The 20,927-nt window shown below is 40.2% G+C and overlaps 1 protein-coding gene across 3 annotated transcripts in view; it reads right to left on the bottom strand.

Moving 5' to 3' along the window:
• The window catches only part of dnm3a (dynamin 3a), a 183,375-nt gene that overhangs the window by 122,281 nt on the left and 40,167 nt on the right, over positions 1-20,927 (bottom strand). For all 3 annotated transcript variants that reach the window (XM_080195910.1, XM_080195908.1, XM_080195909.1), the window contains 4 exons: positions 12,206-12,409; positions 10,548-10,646; positions 8,929-9,089; positions 4,566-4,708 (listed from right to left, as the gene is read on the bottom strand). In XM_080195910.1, the coding sequence (XP_080052036.1) occupies positions 4,566-4,708; positions 8,929-9,089; positions 10,548-10,646; positions 12,206-12,409 (607 nt within the window). The remainder of the gene's footprint in view (positions 1-4,565; positions 4,709-8,928; positions 9,090-10,547; positions 10,647-12,205; positions 12,410-20,927) is intronic.

Below are 20,927 nucleotides of genomic sequence, written 5' to 3'. Positions count from 1 at the left end.
ATCCTTCCTAAACACTTGATAGCCCTGTACATTCAGCTCCCAGTCCCTGTCACCCTGCAGCCACGTCTCTGTAATGGCCACCAGATCGTATCCATTTGTGTCGATCTGCGCCACCAGCTCATCCACTTTATTCCGAATGCTTCGTGCATTCAGATAAAGTGCTTTCATCCCAGCCTTCACCTGGACCCTATTTGCCGCAACGCCACCAACTATACTCACGCCCCCTACTCCCTCTATTATTGGGACATCCTCGGCCTCTTCCCTTACATGTACACTCTCCTTAACTTTAGACCTCATAAGGTCACCTACCCTCGCACCCTCCCCCCCCCCTAATTAGTTTAAAGCCCTGTCTACAGTCCTCTTTACTCGATTCGCCAGCACTCTGGTCCCAGCACGGTTCAGACCAACCCCATCCCTCCCGAACAGGTCCCACCTACCCCAATACTGGTGCCAATGCCCCATAAATTCAAACCCATTCCTCCCACACCAATCCCTGAGCCACCCATTCACTTCCTTAATCCTGTCAACCCTACGCCCATCTGCACACGGTTCAGGCAGTAGCCCAGAGATAACCACCTTGTCGGTTCTACTTTTTAATTCCATTCCAAGCTTTTCATACTCCCTCCCCAGATCCTCAGTCCGCATTTTGCTTACGTCACCGGCACCCGCATGTACCACAACGACCGGATTCTCACCCTCCCACTCCAGGTTCCTCTGCAGCCCAGCTGCGACATCCCGTACCCGAGCACCAGGCAGACAACACACCCTTCTGTGCACTTTGTCATTGTGACAAAGGACAGTGTCAATACCCTTCACCCCACTATCCCCAATAACTACTACGTTCCTTTTCCTTTTCTCTTTGCCTATGTCCTGCTGCAGCACTGTACCGTGTGCTTCACAGGACACGTGGGCAGAACTTGTAATCACACAATCTGTCCCCATGCACTGGCGTTCATTCTAGTTAAGAAAGAGTCAGAAAATGTTTAGGCCGTTGCTTCAGTATTACCCTCCCCAAGTGCACCTTACTGGCACCCCAGCTAGACAACATTCTTGAGACTCAAGAGCAGTGGGCTGCATCATGATATCGGTTGGGGGCCCTGCGTGTCACATTGCAAATTCAAATGAAGCCAGGGCCTCAATATCATTGCCACCTCATCATTACCCGACCAGGTGACCGGTCAGTATACTCTGCTGGCTGGTCATCCAATAGTCAAAATCAAACCCACTGGCCAGGATTTTATGCCCCAATGCGCGTGTTTTGCCTCTGATGAGCCATTGGCCAGCAGCAGTCCCGTCAAAGTTTACAGGCTTTTGCTTGGTTCACTTGGTCTGCCATGGAGGACCAGCCACGGGGGATCGCCTTCAGGGGAAATGGAAGGGCTGGAAAATGCCGTCTGTTGGCTCATGCGCACATGGCATTTTGTTCAGTGCAATGTATTGCTTAAATTGAACTTTTTTAATTACAGTAAGAAGACTCACGACACCAGGTTAAAGTCCAACAGGTTTATTTGGAATCACAAGCTTTCAGAGTGCTGCTCCTTCATCATCTGAAGAAGCAGTGCTCTGAAAACTCGTGATTTCAAATAAATTCTGTTGGATTTAAACCTGGTGTTGTGAGACTTCTTAAAGTGCCCACCCCAGTCCCACACCAACATTTCCCCATCTTGTTTAGTTACATAATTTTTGTCATGTTAAATACAAAACTTGTGATAACAGTAAGCCCACAAACTTGAAACTGGGCTGGTTGCCCTGATATTTTGATCGTGGCAACAAACCCACTTCAAATTTGCTGCTTACTGTTATCATAAATTTTACATTTCACTGAACAAACCGGGAGAGAGAGATACTATTTTTGAGATAGTTTATTAAGACACATTTCCATAGTTTTGAGACAATATACAAAACTGTGAAGGAAGAAGACAGTAACTGATAAATATCGAGTTTATCAGCAAAATATAATCTTCATTTAATCTTGACAGCCAGCTATTCTAGCTCACTGAACAATGACACATTGTTAGGAGGATGGATCTAATTACCCATGGTAACTGACCGTGTGGGAGGTCAGCCCTCCACAAATGGCATTTATCCAGTTGTCATGATAATGATCAGAATATCATAAACTGTATTCTTCCATTATAAAGTCAAAACCAGCCATACGCATTTCAGAAGCTCCTTCATTTTTCACAGCAAATAACACAAGAACAATTCAATGGTTTTTCAGTTCATTTTCTAAAACGCTTTGATCTGACCACTAGGTTTTAAAGTCTTATGTGTTACTTTTGCAAAATATCAAATTCTAAATACGAAGTGCAATAATAAAAATAATCCATTTCATTTTCAAAGCTATTTCAAGATGTTATCATTTCTCATTTTCCACCAGCTGGATTCAATGATTTCATTAAAAAATCTATTGCACGATATGAATAAACATTTAAAATTGAAAAACATTAGTGAAAAGCAACAGCAATTAATAATCAGTGCCAGCAATTCTGACCTAAGCTGCGGCTCACTAAAAACTGCACTATCAACTCTTTAGGAGAAATAAGGACTCTGGATGTTATTACTAATCACAGGAACTAGCAGAGTATGCCTCCCATCTAGAGGGAGAGAAACAGGTCTTTATGAGCATACCTGATAAAAAGATAGGATATCTGAATTTTAATCCAGAGCTAGAAAACAAAAGAGGCAATAAACTCCACAATGACAGCTGTTTGTCTACCGTGATACAGATAAATTACCTTAATTTTCTTAGAAAATTATTATTCTTAGAGTGTAGAATCCCACAGTGCAAATGGAGGCCATTTGGCCCATCAAGCCTGCACCGACTTTCTGACAGAACAGTCCAGGCCACCTCCCCATTACCCCCCGTATTTTCCCCGCTAATCCACCTAACGTACACATCTTTGGATTATGGCAGTAAACCGGAGAACCCAGAGGAAACCCAGGCAGACAGGGTTTCCACACAATCACCCAAGGCTGGAACTGAGCCAGGGTCCCTGGTGCTGGGAGGCAACTGTACAACCACTGTGCCATTCTGGCACCCAAACAAGGGGAAAGGCACATGGAGAAAGACACAGGTAGACTCTACACAATCACCCAAGGCTGGAATTGAACCAGGATCCCAGGTGCTGGAAGGCAAATGTACAACCACTGTGCCACTCTGCCACCCGAACAAGGGGAAAGACGTGCTATTTTTGAGACAGTTTATTAAGACACATATCCGTAGTTTTGAGACAATAAACGCTTTGAGGAGGGAGACAGTCATTGGGACTAGTGAAATAAAGTATTGCTGGGACCAATGAAATAAAAGGGATGTGAATATGAAATTGGCTATGAGAAAGAAGGCAAAGAGCCCTAGTGAATGGATGTTGTTGCTCAAGGGTCAGGGTTAGAAGCACGGCTCTTTTTAGCTACATATTAGATTTGAATGCAAAGCAGGAAGATATTTATCTGAGTACTGTATCTCAGAAACACGTTTAGACATGCAAAATCAAAACAGAGATTGTTAAGACTTGGTCAACAGTGTGAAGGTTAGTAACAGACTTTAGGAAGACATAATATACTGGTGAAATGAGCAAATGCAAGTTAACTCAGATGTGTGGGACAAGACAGTTCAGTAGAAAGATTGAGAAGAAGCAACATAAACTAAATAATAATTTAATAGAATGTGCAGGAAGAGAGAGCATTGGGGTTTGTATACAGACGTCTTTGAAGGTGGTTGGTGTACCCGAGAACAAATTGCATTTATATAACATCTTCAATGCAGTAAAATGTCCCAAAACCTTTCATAGGAGCTTTGTCAGACAAAATCTGACACCTAGCCACATTAGGAAATATTAGGACAGGCAATCTAAAACTTAATCAAAGAGGTAGGTTTTAAAGAGTGTCTTAAATAAGAAAGAGAAGTGAGGCAGGAAGCTTTAAGATGGGCGTTCCACAGCACATGGCCTTAGCAGCTCACATCTCCAATGATGAAGTGATTAAAACTGGGGATGCACAAGAGGCCAGAACTGGTAAAATGTTACTTCAGCAATGAGATGCTCTTTAAATTGAGTTTTTCGATATAAATGAGGGAAAAGGAATTTAGAGCAGAATCCATATAGATTTGAATGGTAATCCATGGGTAAGCAGAATCCATAGATTTGAATGGGTAAATTCTATGTGTGATATTCAAATAAAAATTCAGGAAGAAATGCTTCAATTGTTGCTGCCTATCTGGAATATTGCATTCAGTTTTATGCACTAAACCTCAGGAAAGATTGGCTTTGGAGTGGCTATCGTACAGTTTCACAATAATATTGGGGCTTAAAGGATTACCATATTAGCATAACACTAACAGCTTGCACAAACTTGTTATTAATGAGTTTAGTAGGTTGGGAAGCATTTTAATAAAGACTTTTAAATGATAAAGGCATTGAATAGGGTACGGATGGGGCAATCCAATATCCTAGAATTGGTGCTCGATCGTTTAGGACTGAAAAACACTATTGTCACACCAAGTTTCAGAATTGATGTTATATTTTAAACAACGACGTTTTATAATGAATCAATAATACTTAACATACAACAAGAGAGCTTTGGTTGTTATGGCAGGATCATCAGGTCGGCAGTCCTTATATTCTTCTACTTCTTTTTCTAAAGATAACATCTGCACTTGAAGCTTGTTGCGTAATGCTGGAAGTGTTTCCCGAATGTGGTTAGTTAATTGCTGCAGAAAAAAAGATAAAACTAACACTGAACTATACAATCTATTTTTAGGGACAGAAAAGTGGATATTTCAATTTCATTCAAAATAACTTTATACGAGTTGCCAAGTGTTAATAGATCCTTAACAAAACATTTTTGATTTATCTTATATTTGATAAGTAATGGAAAGTGAAAGTGCAACAAAACCTGTGTTGCTTTCTATTGGAATATTACAAAAGCATTTTTGTAATGAAATTTAGGTTGAGCAATGTTAAACAAGGTTATAATTGATATTTTCTGGCTACAATAGTAAACACAGGGGGAGTGCATGACCCAGAGCATTACATTCTTTTCATTTGTTTGGACAAGAAACAAATTCACCAAACTGCTGGGATGGAAGTCTGAAGCAGGTGTAGGAAACCAATTTGAAAATGGAAAAAGTAAAATATTGCAAATGCTGGAAATCTGAACCAAGGACCCTGCACTGCGAGGCAGCAGTGTTAACAGTGGTTAGTCCTGTTGCCACGTGGTGCCAGGAACATGCGTTCAATTCCGGTCTTGGGTGACTGTATGGAGTTTGTATGTTCTCCACATGGGTTTCCTCTGGGTACTCTGGTGTCCACAAGATGTGTAGCATAGGAAGATTAGTGGGTAAGTATGTGGGGTTATGGGGATATGACCTGGTTGGGATGCTCTGTTCAAAAGTCAATGAAGACTCAATGTGCTGAATGGCCTCTTTCTGCATTGGAGGGATTTTAATTTATGATCTCCCCTACTTTGACCCCAAAACCTCCCCTACTTTGACACCCCCAAAACCCACCCTCTTCCCTATACCTTGGCAACTTCTGACGCTGCCTATCAAGATGGAAGCTCAATAATTCCTCAGCCTAAACAGTCAAATGATTATTTTCTGGCCTGAAAAAAACTACTAATACAATTCTATTCCCACAATAAGAGCAAATCTCTCAAACTTTAAACAATAACGCTGAACAGCTCAGATTCAAGTACATTCTAGCCCGTCACACCTGCTCCCCATTGAGTATATATACCAACTGGCAGCTAAGAATGAATGCCAATTTCTCTCTTCCAGCTCCCCTACCATTTACACTTCTGCTAAAGAACCCAGCAGAGACAGAAGCATCCGATGACTGCGACAACTCTCAGCATACAATCAGGTTTGTATTTGTTTAGACAGTAGATCTACCAACTCTTTCCTCAAAAATAGCAGAATGGGGAACTCTCTGGAGGGCTCACCTCAGCTGGATGCAGTTTGTTATGAGAAAGCATTTATCTGATGAGGCCTACCTTCCATGAGTGCCAGACTTTGTCCATCTACTAGCCAGCTGACAAGTTTCACCTCACCCGACTTGATCAATAACACCATCTCCAAATGGAACTCTGCCTCCAGAATCCTGCAACACCAGGCCAGCGTGGACCAAACCTCATGGAGGTTTTCCTCAATTCTTTGACAGCTTTTTGTAAATGCAACCCAACCAATGAGTAATGCTACCCTCAAGGCTAAGAATGGCTGTGGAGATGCTATCCAGAATTGAATATGGGACATACCCAAAATATCTGGCCAGAGCCTGCCCAGGGACAGTAAGAGTTTCTATAGATATTTAAATAGACAAAGTGTTTACGAAGTGAGTACCAATAGAAAGTGCATCTAGGATGCAGATAACGGAAAGTAGGGCTAGGGTGGCTGAATTAAACAGGTGTTTTGCATCTGTGTTCACTATTGTTAGGGTCCTGGACCAGAATTTCAAATTACTTCAGGAAGCTAGACTTGACCATAACAACTTTTCTATTTTGGCATAAATATGAGAATAAGATCATTATCCCAGGCATAATTCTGCTTACAAATTCAGGAATTTTATTAGTAAAACTAACCTTACTGAACAGCATAGTTTAACTATACCTCTTAACAAATGAACCAATTTAACAATTACTCGTTGAACAATATTTAAGCATGATAAGAAACTTTAATTTCTAACTTATCACTGTTTCAGATCCAAATAAGCAACACTCTTCTTACAGATGCTAAAGCCACTTTAAATGCAATCAGCAATCACAAGTATATTTGCAATAATGAGTGTTAACAGCCTTGAAGTTTTCAAAGAGATTTTATGAAGATCAGCTTCTTTAAACAAATCCCAGTCAGAACTGAAAGCAGTTTCCTCTCTGCTATATACCTAGCTCCGCCCATTAACTGCAATATCAGAAGACCCTGCATATCTAAACCACCTTCTATTCCTGAATCAAAAACTCCAGTGGACCATTTTTTGCAAACAAAAGTCTATTATCCCTTTCCTAAGTAAACACTACATACTTAAAATGAGTAATTATGTTGCTTTCCCAGCAGCTGAGCTATATTTCTACCAGACACACTGACCAGCTGTAGAAAAACTAAAAACAGTTTTCTTAATCATAAAAAGACCACAGCAATAGCACACTATCATCACACTACAAGGGACATAACTAACATGTCTGAAATAGTTATAAATCAGGAAATGGAAGGGAGAGAGGAAGTAAAGAAAATTACAACCATCAGGGAAGTATTACTGAGCAAACTGTTGGGTCTGAAGGCTGACAAACCCCCTGGTACAGATGGACTTCACTCTAAGGACTTGAAAGAAGTGGCCAATGAGGTAGTTGATGCATTGGTTTTAATTTTCCAAAAGTCCCTAGATTTGGGATGTTCTGTCCCTACATCAAAGGTCATTGTGTACAATAAAAGCTCATAGTAGGAGGCAACATACTGGCATGGATTTTAAGATTGGCTAATTAAGAGAAAATAGGGAACTTGGTAATGGGTTTTTTATGGTTGGAAGGATGTGATGAGTTGTGTGCCACAAGGATCAGTGCTGTGCTCAACCTTTTGGAATTTATATATCCAACTTGGATGAAAGGACTAAAGGTATGGTTGCTAAATTTGCTGACAACACAAAGACAGATAAGAAAATAAATTTTGAAAAGGATGTGAGGGGAATAAAAAGGGACATTGATAGGTTAAGTGACTGGGCAAAAATCTGGCAAATGGAGTATACTGTGGGCTAATGCAAAATTGTCCATTTTGGCAGGAAGAATAAAAATGAAGCTTATTTTCTAAATGATGAGAAATTGCAGAGCTCTGATGTGCACAGGGATCTTGGTATCTGAATGCAAAAATCACAAAAGGATGGTATACAGGTACAGCAACTAATTAGGAAAGCTAATGGAATGTTATCATTTATTGTGTGAGGAACGATTACTAAAAAAAAAGGGAGATTATGCTTCAGTTGTATGTGGCACTAGTGAGACCACAGGTGGGATTTCACGGTCTTGCTCGAGCGAGACCAGAAATTCTTGCCCTAGGTCCATAGAGATTTCTGTTGTCGGACCCTCGTCTGCTCTGATTCCATGGCGGGCGAGGTGGTAGAGCTCCAGCGAACATCTGGAGTATTGTGTACAGTATTAATCTCTTTAGTTAAGGAAAGATGGAAATGAGTTAGCATTTCAGAGAAGGTTTACCAGACAAATACTCAGGTTGTCTTATAAGGTGGATGGTGAGGTTAGTTTTGTATCCACTAGAGTTTTGAAGAATAAGAGGCCACTTGATCGAATTCTTTAAGATCCTGAAGGTATTGACAGGCTGGATGAAGAGAGGCTGTTTCCTCTTGTCAGAGAATCTAGAGTTAAGGTCATAAAAATAAGGGGTCACCCAGAGACAGAGATGAGGAGAAATTTTCTCTCAGAGGGTTGAGAGTCTCTGGAGCTCACTTCCTCAAAACAGAGTGGAGCAGAACCTTCAAATATTTTTGAGGCAGAGCTAAACAGATTCTTGACTATCAAGGGGGTGAAAGGTTTTTGGAGATAGGTAAGAATAAGCAAATAAAGGAAGCAAGAGGGAAACGAGAGAGAGAAAAAAACAAAAAAATGAAACAGAACAGGGTAAATATAATAAATTGTTGGACTTAATGTTGAAGCCAGAAGGTTGTTCCTCAAGTTTATGTTGGGAGCATGGCAGGAGGCATGGTGGAAGCAAAGTGGAAAACTAAAATGAAAGGCAACTCCAAACTCAAAGTGACATTTGCAGGCCGAATGGGGATATTCTGCAAAGCAGCCACCTAACTCTGTTAATTCATGCTTTATCTTCAGTATGAATGTATTGAGGCAAAAATCCACAGTAGATTGCATCACAAATCATACATATGCAAGTGAAACAAAAGCATAACCAGACCAAAAACTGTACTTTCCTCTCACCTCATTAAGAAGCCTCTGAAGGTAAGGTGTTCCCATACGTTCTGCCATATGTCTGTATGCCGGATGAGAAAGGAAAAATTTTCTTTCTGCTGCAAGTGCTGATTTAATATCCTTTTTCCCTTCAATATCCTTCTGACTTCGGTTGACAACACCAATGTATCCTAGCAGTCAAGAAAATAGATAGACAAATTTCAAATGAAAAGAACAAAAAACTCTGGAAAAACTCAGCAGGTTTGGCATCTTCGATGCAGAGAGAAACAGAGTTAATGTTTTGATCTAATGTGACATTTTCTTCTGAAGAATCATCGTCTTGGATTCAAAATGTTAGTTCTGTTTTTCTCTCCACAGATGTCACCAGGTTTGTTCAGGTTTTCCAACAATTTTTATTTTCATTTCAGATCTCCAGCATATTTAATATTTTGCTTTTATTAATATAAGTTGCACATTTTCAAAAATATAACTCTGGATGTGAGCATTGCCGGAAAGTCCTGCATTTGTCCCTAGCTGTCCTTAAGAAGGTGGTGGTGAAGACAGCTTTGTGGCTTTTTAGAACACCTCAGAGGGCAGTTAAAAGTTAATCACATTGGTGTGGCACTGGAGGCATAGAGAGCTAACTAGTAATGGACAGAAGGTTATCTTTCGTAAACCAGCTGGGCTTTTAACAAGCATTGTGGCCACTTTTACAGGCACCAACGTTTTTATAAACTGAATTCAAATTCAGAAACTGCAATAGTGGGTCTTGAACTTGTGTCTCTGGATTAGAACGTAGAACAGCACAGGAACAGGCCCTTTGCCCCATGATGTTGTGCTGAACATGACACCAAATTAAGCTAATCCCTTCTGCCTGCCCTTGGTCCTATAGCATCCGCCTCCACCACCACCCCAGCAACCCATTCCAGACACATACCACTCTCTGTGTAAAAAAACTGCCCCTCAAAAACATACCTAGCAGAAAGCAAAATTTAATTCACAGGCACCTCTTACTAATATCAACATCCACATATACACAAGTCTTATTACCTCATACTGACCCTTCTAACTTTTATTTGGTATGTCATTTATTATTCACATCACAATCCACTGGACAAACTCTACAGCTTCTGCATTATTCCAAGTGGGTGATCTTTGTATTGCTCTTCTGTTTCCAGTTGTTAGGAGGCAAATCAGAACAGCCTAAAAAGAAACTATCTCCTTTAAGGAGTTATAGAATCATAGATTATTGCCTCATGGTAATTTGGTCTTTGATATTGGACAGCAAAGGCTGCCAAATCAATAAGTGAGAGTTAGAGGCATGAATCCATACCACACTAATTTGCAGTACAAAGCAAGTGAGCTACTACACAATGCACCACCACATTAACAAAAAAAGACATTTACACCAAAACCCAATCTGTTCTGGGTTTAAATTTGCAAATTTTGACAGAGACAGGTGAAACTTAATTCCTTTAATTAAACAAAATGATAAATCTTACTAACAATTTCTGCCAAAAAAACTACTTTTGAAAGCAAAACATTTCGTGCTAATTAATGAGCTTGCTGTTTTCAGCTTCCAACGTTCTGAAAATTGATATTTTAACAAATGTTAACACCAACTATAATGGCCCATTTACATGTGATACCTCTGCGAAGAGGCAGCAGCTTGTTCTCCAGTACATCCTTAGCGTCTGTACCATCATCCATTAGATCAAGCTTGGTTATCACACCGATTGTTCGCAAACCTAGTCAAATGAGAAGAAATTTAATTATTAAATAGAAAAGTAATTGAAGTATATTTTTCTGCCAGCAGTCTACAATGTTTTATTGTTTTTAAGCCAGATGATGGCGGTAAATTAACTTAAATAGTTACATTAAGCAATTCCCAAAAAACAATGACTTTCAGGGCTACAAAGAAATTGACATTTTGAATGTTGCAGTTTCAGATACAAGAATAAAAACAAGACTTTAAAACAAAATTAGATAATATTGAACAAAGAATTATTTATACTGATTAAACTTTTAAAAAATACCTACTATTCTCATGTTTTTGGCATACACAATTCTAGATCATCAGAGAGATATGGTGGCACAACACATTGCAACACCAGTACATGGCACTATCGAACAGGAGGCCACAGGTTAATTCTTCTTCGTCAAACTTTTGCTCTTGGCTATTTCTCCTGGTGCCAAGCAAAAACAAGCTCCTCACTCGATAGAGGGAAAGTTGGACCCAAGTTTGCCACAATTCTATTCTTAGATTCCTGTTTAGTGCCTGCCTCAAGAATCATTCAACAGCTGCCAGGCAACAAGCTGACTATATAAACTACATGGACCCAACAATGAGAGCAAGGATAACATTGCAAATCACATATTCCACAAACATTGTTTCCTTTTAAGCAGCATTTCATCTTCAAGAAGACAACAAACGCTCAGCTTCCTTTATACTGTAAGACACAAAGAATGTTTTGTTTCATGTTTGCACTCTGTGTTCCTATATCAATCCTCTGGACATTGATGACTGGAATTTTACCGTCCTGCCTGTCGTAGAAAACGGGACAGGGACAAGAAAAGTTCCGTTGACCTCAGGAGGGATTTTCTGGCATTAGGGTGTGTGCGGCGGAAAATCCCGCCCTGATCTGTTAAATTAGACATGATGTGGGTATGCCGGCGTTGGACTGGCGTAAACACAGTAAAAAGTCTGACAACACCAGGTTTTAGTCCAACCTATTTATTTGATAATATACTCACAAGCTTTCGAGGGGACTGCCTCTTCGTCAGGTGAATGGAGAGTTCTGGCCAGAACTCTCCATTCACCTGACGAAGAGGCAGTCCCCTCGAAAGCTTGTGAGTATATTATCAAATAAATAGGTTGGACTAAAACCTGGTGTTGTCAGACTTTTTACTCTGTTAAATTAGAAGCATAGAGATTTCAGAGCTTGAAGTTATTTTCAATGGCAACAAAATAATTTGATGCTTATTTTAGTCAAAGGTGTTCCATAGGGGAATACTTTTGGAATGCAGTGTTCTTCTCTCCCCAATTGCTTGAAACTACAAAGATTGCTAAAAATATATACAAGATGATCAATGATCTTCAGAAAATAGTTGAGACAAAAGATATGCTGTCACTGACAAAGATAACAGATCCTGCTGTAGTCCTCATGTTTTATGTTTAGGAACACAAGCTCCCTTCATCAGCACCAAAATAAGCACCTTATCATTATCTTTGGAAAGAAATCAAGCATCCTCTTCACAAAACCAAAGACTCCCTGGAACTTTTGGCAGCCTATAGGAAACACCTTACCTTGAGGATCAACATCTTTTGCCAGCTTAAGTGCATCTGAATTAGCCAAGTCAGTATTAGCTGGGGTCACTGCCAAAATTAGGCAATTTTCTCGAACAATGAATTGCATTATTGTGTCCCTGATTTGGTACTCAATGTCTGCTGGTTGATCTCCTACGGGCACTTTAGTGATACCAGGCAAATCAATCAGGGTCAGGTTTAACACTGTAAAACAAGATAAACAACTATTACTATTTTTACCTGTGAAATACAAGAACAAATATTCCTTTGTTTCGATTCCATATAATTTTTGTGATCAAAGATGTAAAAATACAAACACTGAACAATGGAAAACACAAAAGTGGAGGCAATGGCCTCAGAATAGGGTTGTGGATTAAACTGGCAAGTTGGGGGATTTTGTTTTGCCATGATGCTAGTATTTTACTGAGCCAGTCTAAATGTTTATCTGCTGCACTCAGCAGACCTACTGATTAAGTAAATCAGGTTCTACGATACAGTTAGGACCACACTTGCAACTTAAAGGAACTCAAAAGTGGAATACATGCTTCACAAAGTCTGCTTCCTGATGCTAAGTAGACAAAGTTGCTGCAACTCAAAACTGCCCCCAGAATGTTTTCATCATTATATTTTGTGGCTGCTCCACAAAACTATTGCAGGCTAAGTGACTGATCTAGTCTTCAACCATTGTCCAAGTAAACACTTCCAGTTGGTGCTGAAAGCTTAGCTGATGTTTTTCCTCTTGTACGCCAGGTTTGCTAATAGTTATAGGAACTTCCACTATGACTTTGCAATTTTAGCTGTTTGCTCAATGCAGAGGTTTAAATTCAGAATGGCCACACTTTGTGGTGTATTTATCAATCAAAGTTTTAGGAGAGCTTTTAATAAACTACGATCAATGTTAGTTACAGTGTAAGTCAACAGCATGCTTCATCATTTCTTTTATAATGTGGGGTCATCCACAGGACATTAAGATTCACATACTTACGTTGATTAATGCAGTGGAATAATCATTATCCACCAGCTCAGGTTGATACAAGTTTAACAATGAACAGGACAGTCTGGTCTAGCTTTTGCAGAATCTTTTATGTCTTGCACTGGGCTTGAATTCAGCTCAGAATCAGGAAGCAAAACTCCCCCATTTATGCCTATTAGAAATTATAAATATACTAATACATGTGACAATAATAAATAAAATAAAGTCAAATGAGGGATTTAGATCGTTCAGTGACTTAGATATTGGGCTTTCACCTCTAGGGCATGGATTCAAATCCAGCTCAGACTAACGGGACAAGTGTCCTCTGTCTGGACTTTAGATTGGTTGATTTTAATTCACTAATGGAGCATCAACTGACATACTCCCCCAGAAGGCGGCCAGTGGTGTAAAAGGAAATGTACCACTTTACTGCAATAGTGGAGGGGGTTTGAAGCTGAGATTTAGGCACATTCATTAGGGCAGAGTGAAAAGAACAGCAATCTATATCAATCTGTGCCGTACCTGATCCGAGAATGCCTGATCCTGACTCTAGACACCCAAAATAAGTTTTCCAAGCAGCAACACCCCACATCTTGGCCAATTTAGATTTCACAGAACGGCTTATAGTTAAAATACTATGAGTGCAAGACTACCCACAATTTAGCAACCTGAGAGGATAATAAACAAATGAAAATATTGTACTGTTATCACACAGATTAGCTTTGTCACACTGATTTAAATGACTCTTTTCTGTGTAGATATTCAGGAAAGCAAAGTTCACATCTTAGCTAAACTCAAAATAGTAGGACAGCAGGAACACTTAACAAAGAGCATAGAACAAAGAAAAGTACAGCACAGGGACAGGCACTTCAGCCCTCCAAGCCTGTACTGATCATGATGCCCTAACTAAACTAAGAAAACCTTCTGCCTTTACTCGGACCATATCCCTCTATTCCCACGATATTATAACCATCGAGATGCCTCTTAAATGTTGCTAATGTTGCTTACATATGAATTTACATCCAGTTTTAAACAAAATGTACACACTGAAATAACCTTTTTGTATTGTAAAACAAATTTGAAATTAGAATGAGAAAACCACAAAAGCTTATTTATAAAACTTAACTTAGGAAATTGTTGGTTGAACTGTAATGTTGCAGAAGTTACAAGGTGACATAAAATTCAAGTGCATCAACCTTTAAAAAAATCCAAATTGTTTGAAAAATCCAAATCTTTTGTTCATCTCTACAAGTTTCTTTGCTATTCACTTTTTCTGCTATAGTTAATCCATATGGTTAGCAACATCGTTAAGCATAATGTTCAGAGCATAGACTTTTAAAATACATTGAAAGCAACAAATGTCAATATGTGGAAATCTGGAAGATAGTTAAGGATCATTTTTAAAATTGACATAAATGCTACCGCAATTATTTCAATCACATTTCACTTCATTTGTGTTTTACGTTATCCATGCTATTGCATTATGCCCTCGCTAATAGAACTGTGGGTGTGCCCATTCCACCACCTTTTAACGGATAATTAGGGACGGGCAATAAATGCTGCTCTAGCCAGCAACTGCATCCTGTGAAAAACTTTGGAAAATCCACACAGAAAGCAACATTCAAAAAGAAAAGTGCATTAACATCAATTTTGGTGCTGTGAAGAAGGATCTTTCACATCTGTATTGCATCACTATCACATCATTATTTACATTTCTAAGACTTTCTATTGTTAAGAGCAGAGCTGACAATAAATTCCAGGTTACTCCAAATCCCAGAAGGGAAACTTGAAATAACTGCCCTCAACTATATTTTGTGATTTGTCATAATGTGAGGAACAATTTGAAATCCAAAGGGTGATGTTACATTTTGTGATGATGTTAAATAAATGTTTATTGAACAATAACATAAACACTAACAAAATCAACTAGAAGATCACATGACTAAAATTATGGCTATCCATACCATCACTAACTTTACCATTCCCAAATACCTTTATTTCACTATGTTAACAGCTAATGCTCCCAAACCTCCAAAACATCTTATAGGTATTTTAAAATTATAAAATAATCCAGTAATAGTTACCATACCAGGCACTCATATCTCTTCAGGGTTATTTGTGAGGTAGAACAACCAACTGATTTTCCAAAGCAGGCTTCCTTCACAGATGTGGCTTGCCGGGAGTTAAGACAGCCATTTCTGCCATTGGCTGAGATCTCAAACAATTACCCTTGCACGTTTGACAGTTGGAATGCTTCTTGTATACATTTTTTTACATTTGATCTTTATCTTAACTAACCTCTTCAGTAGTCAAAAGTAATTACCTTAATTTTGTGAGTCAATCTTTGAGTATGTAAATGCAAAGTTCAAACCTTGTCTTGGATTTCCCTGACATTTTCATGTTATCGTTATTTTTCCTGACACTATAACACAGGCAGAGTTATTTTTACTTTTAATTTTAGATGATGCAAGAATACAATTCCTAACATGGAACATAGGATTTTGGAGTAGGTCAATTTTACCCTTCAAATCTACTCTAAAATTCGATAAACCATGGTTGATTTGGTTGTGGTTTCAAGTTCATTTTCTTATCTGGCCCCATAACCTTTAACTTTCCAGTCTATCAAAAATGTAACTCGGTCTTGAATGAGTTCAAATTCTCCAGTGTCTTCCAAGGAAGGGAATACTAACAACCCTCTAATTTTTCAACAATGTCATTATTTACCGATCATGCATTTTCGGTTTTCTTTGGATGTGACAAAAATGCTTGGGAAGCCATACTCTAGGAAAACTTCATTGTCTTTACAAACAATTTCTTGCCTTCCTGTTTTTCATTGGCAATACAGTCAGAATGCTCGCTGCTGGAGACAGAGATTCGGCATAAAAAATTGCCAATGGTATAAGAAACAAGTTGTTGTTAAATATCAAAACGACTCCCAGTTAGAACATAAGAACAGAAGAAATAGGAGCAGGAGTAGGCCATCTAGCCCTCGAGCCTACCCTGCCATTCAATAAGATCATGGCTGATCTGAAGTGGCTCAGTTCCACTTTCCCACTTTCTCCCCATAACCCTTAATCCCCTTGCCTACCAAAAACCTATCTACCTGCGTCTTAAATATATTTAGTGAGGTAGCCTCCACCACTTCAACAGGCAGAGAATTCCAGAGATTCACCACCCTTTGAGTGAAGAAGTTCCTCCTCAACTCCGTTCTAAACTGTCCCCCCCCCACTTATCTTGAGGCTGTGCCCTCTAGTCCTGCTGTCCTTTCTGAGTGGGAAGAACCTCTCCACCTCTACCCTATCCATCCCCTTCATCATCTTATACGTCTCAATAAGATCCCCCTTCATCCTTCTAAACTCCAACGAGTACAAGCCCAGTCTATTCAGCCTCTCTTCATAGTTCAACCCCCTCAACTCCGGTATCAGCCTAGTGAACCTCCTCTGCACTCCCTCCAAGGCCAAAATATCCTTGCGCAAGTGCGGCGACCAAAACTGCACACAGTACTCCAGCTGCGGCCTCACCAGTGCCCTGTACAGTTGCAGCGAGACCTCCCTACTTTTATATTTAATCCCCCTCGCTATGAAGGCCAGCATCCCATTTGCCTTCTTGATCACCTGCTGCACCTGTAGGCTGGGTTTTTGCGACTCATGCACAAGGACGCCCAGGTCCCTCTGCACCATAGCACGCTGCAGCTTTTCGCCCTTTAAATAGTAGTACCTCCTACTATTATTCCTGCCAAAGTGGATAACCTCACACTTGCCAACATTGTATTCCATCTGCCAGGTCCTCGCCCACTCGCTCAGCCTATCTAGATCCCTCTGCAGACTTTCCACACCCTCCGCACAATTTGCTTTTCCACTTATCTTTGTGTCATCAGCAAATTTCGACACCCTACACTCGGCTCCCTCCTCCAGATCATCTATATAAATGGTAAATAGCTGAGGCCCCGGCACTGATCCCTGGGGCACTCCACTAGTCACCAACCGCCAATCTGAATAGCACCCATTGACACCTACTCTCTGCCTCCTATTTGACAGCCAATCCTCTATCCACGCTAACACCTTACCCCCAACTCCATGTCCCCTAACCTTCAGTAACAACCTTTTGTGCGGCACCTTATCAAACGCCTTCTGAAAATCGAGAAACACCAAATCCACCGGTTCCCCTCCACACTCTATGAGACACACCCTCATAGAATTCCAATAAATTCGTCAGACACAACTTCCCCTTAACGAATCCGTGCTGCGTTTGCTCTATCAAACAATTCTTCTCAAGATGCCTATTTCTTCTTTGATGACGGATTCAAGCATTTTTCCTACAACAGACGTTAAACTAACCAGCCTATAATTCCCTGCCTTTTGCCTGCTACCCTTTTTAAACAGCGGTGTAACATTAGCCGTTTTCCAATCTTACGGCACTTCCCCAGAATCCAGCGAGGTTTGGAAAATAATCACTAAGGCATCCACTATCACCTCTGCCATTTCCTTCAGAACCCTGGGATGCACTCCATCCAGTCCTGGGGACTTGTCCACCATCAGTCTCACTAGTCTGTCAAGCACTACCTCTCTAGTGACAGTGATCGCATTTAGGCCCTCAACTCCTACCATCCTTCTATCTTTAATACCTGGCAAACTATTCGCGTCCTCCTCCGTGAAGACCGAAGCAAAAAACTTACTTAAGGCCTCAGCCATTTCCTCATCCCCCACCACTAAATCCCCCCTCTCATCCTCTAAGGGTCCAACATTCACCCTAGCCAGCCTCCTCCTCTTTATATATTTATAAAAACTCTTACTATCCTTTTTTATATTTAGCGCTAGTTTAACTTCATAGTCTATCCTTCCTTTCTTTATCAACTTCTTCGTCATTCTTTGTTGATTTTTAAACCTCTCCCAATCCTTCACTCGCCCACTACTTTTAGCCGCTCTAAACGCATCAGCTTTTAATTTAATACTCTCCTTTATCTCCTTCGTTAACTACGGGTGATTATCCCTTCTCTTGCGATCCTTCTTTAAGCATAGAATTCCAGTAAGAGTTTAGGGATTTTAAAAATTATAAGTTTTATTAACATGATAAGAAAACATAAGCACGCAAGATTAAAGTTACACAGTTAAAACAGTCTTACAAAACATTAATAACCTCTTCCCCCACCCTTCCCGCCCCTTCCAGGTCAGAACCCACCCCCGCACCTTCCAGGTCAGAACACACACAATAAACACTGTCTAGACAACATGCCATTTTATATTTTAACTCTTAATCCAATAATATTACCCAAGGTATAAACTGCTTTCACTTTTTAGTAAAGGTATACCATGTAACATCTTACTCTCTTACAGACTTGTGGAAATTCAATGAAATTCAGAAACAAGACAGCATTCTGAATTTAAGACTTTCTGGTTTCAGACTTCAAACCTTCTGTCAGCACACAGTTGTTCCCAAGATGTTTTCCTCACATAACCAACAGTTCAGCTTGACATCTTGCCTTAAATATCCTTTTTTCCTTCCATCTTCAATTCAATTGTCCATTGCACTTCTTTGAATTCAACTTTTCCAAATTATAAAAATATTTCATGTTTTCCTATTGTCTCTATTTAATGTCAAATAAAACTTAATAACCTTTCCTTTTTTATTTATGAAACCTTCGTAAATTGTAAAGGTGCCTTATTCACCTTTGAAAGTTGACATCTGAAAAGCCATATCCCTATCTATCTCCGAATGCAAATTTGTAAACCGAACCAATTTACCTATAAATCCACTCCATCATAGCCTCTTAGTACAAGTGCATGCACTTAATATCTTGAGCTCTTTTATCTCCCAATTCTTCCAGATAAGTTGAGGGTGATTCTCCCATCCCACTGCGCTAATTTAGTTGGGGGGGGGGGTCGTTGGTAGAGGTGTGGGGTAAGAGGTGGTTAGTGTCTTGTAAGACTGTTCTAACTGTGTAACTTTAATCTTGTGTGCTTATGTTTTCTTTTTGTGTTAATAAAACTTCTAATTTTTAAAATCCTCAAACTGTTACTGGAATTCTACGCTCCTGGAATCAGTAGTACTTTTACCCTTGTTTTGAATACAAAAAAAAGGATTTTGATCAGTAAAACAGGGTTTACCTCTGGGATTTGGCTTGCTTAGCAAATAACATTTGCTGTGGTCTAGTAGAGATGCACATCATAGAGTGTCAGACACTCCACACTCTGCTCAGCTGTACATCGGTGGTGAACTTCTGAGGCTAAGCACAAAAAAGGACAATTCCAGAGGAGCAAAATGTGTGTAGTTCTGCCAGTGTTTCCAGAGGCATTGTGCATCTTTGAAGAGACATTAGGAGAGTCCATCTCCCCCATGATGTTTTATTTTTTTGAATTGATGTCCATCTCCTTAGAAAGGATGGCCCCTGCATGGAACACCAGACATGGCATCAGGCCACAAGATTCCAATGGCACCCAATGTGCGGGATCCGTGCTGTGCATCCCGGTCCGCTAGCTTCTCCCAGCATCAGATTTCCACTGGCGTCACATTCACGCCAGAAGTCAGCAGGGAGCTGCATAAATTATGGTTAATTAATATTACCATATATTTTAAATGTGATTAGCGGGCCCAGGACTGGAGTCTTTGGGCCTGCCTCGTGGCACCACTCAAGGGGCAAAGTGCCAATGCCCAGAGGGCACCTTAAGTCCAATGAGGGGGTTGGGGGGGGGGGGGGGGGGAGGTGGTGGAGCGCCGGCACTGTGGCCAGCAATCAGGAGGCCAGTAGTGCAGGAACACTGCGCATCTCAGCACTGACAGATTGGCGCATGCACAGTGGCCTGCTTAGTGCTATGCTGTCGACGTGTCTAGTAGGAATAGACCCCGTGCACTGAATCCAGGAGTGAATCACATTAGTGCTCTCTGCCATGCACAAAGTGTGGGAGATTCATCTTGAAATTCCCATTGGAAAAACCAGCACGATTTACTCCAGCTTTCGCGTGAATTCGACATTTAGAATTTTTTTGGAAGAATTCCAGCCGTTGTCTTTATTAACTTTCACCAGCTTAATTAAATCATTTTAAAAATAACATTCATTGTTATAACCATTGATAACACTGGAATCTGTAATTAATAGTAACATCATAACCAATGGCAAAATGATATGGTGGTCAGCTGACCAGCTAACCCAGTATAAATAAAATGCAGATGGGGATTGTGGGGAGTTTGTGACCCAGGGTGAGGCTTGAGTGTTAGTGTAATGAAGTTTCTTTATTAAACTTTTTCCTTTGATTTACTTTCTGAAGTTAGTTATTTTATTGCTCGCAACTGAAGATCTTTACTGCGGGGTGAACATTCACCCTCACAACCTCATCATGCAACAATCCACTGAGATATTGTGTATTTTTCAATTGTTCATATTTCGATGAATGGTGAAAACTAGGAGACTCAGATATTTCCATGCACTTCACCATCCTCCTAAACCACAGAGTCTCCTGTTTCACAGTGGTCTGCATGACCATCACTGGAAGGCCATGCAGAGGTCTCTCCTACAAGCAGTAAAAGCAAACCTCTAAGAGTAAGAAATGGATTGTGTGGAGAGGACGGAATGACACATTTGTGGAGGGTCAGTATGAGGGATGTGTATGAGATAGCAATAAGACCAAGGGTGGGTATCAGTACTGGCTATTCAAATGTGAAAGTGAAGAGGTGCCTTGAAAAAGCGGAATGAGTGGGGCTAAAAGTTGCATGTCCCAAGGAGCCTGTGCAGGAGAATACCAGAGATCACCAGAG

The sequence above is a fragment of the Carcharhinus amblyrhynchos genome, chromosome 9, assembly GCF_965287045.1.
Source record: "Carcharhinus amblyrhynchos chromosome 9, sCarAmb.v2.hapA, whole genome shotgun sequence".
NCBI lineage: Eukaryota > Metazoa > Chordata > Chondrichthyes > Carcharhiniformes > Carcharhinidae > Carcharhinus > Carcharhinus amblyrhynchos.
Note: the sequence above shows the minus strand (reverse complement) of the source record. Positions and strands in the feature narration are given on the sequence as shown.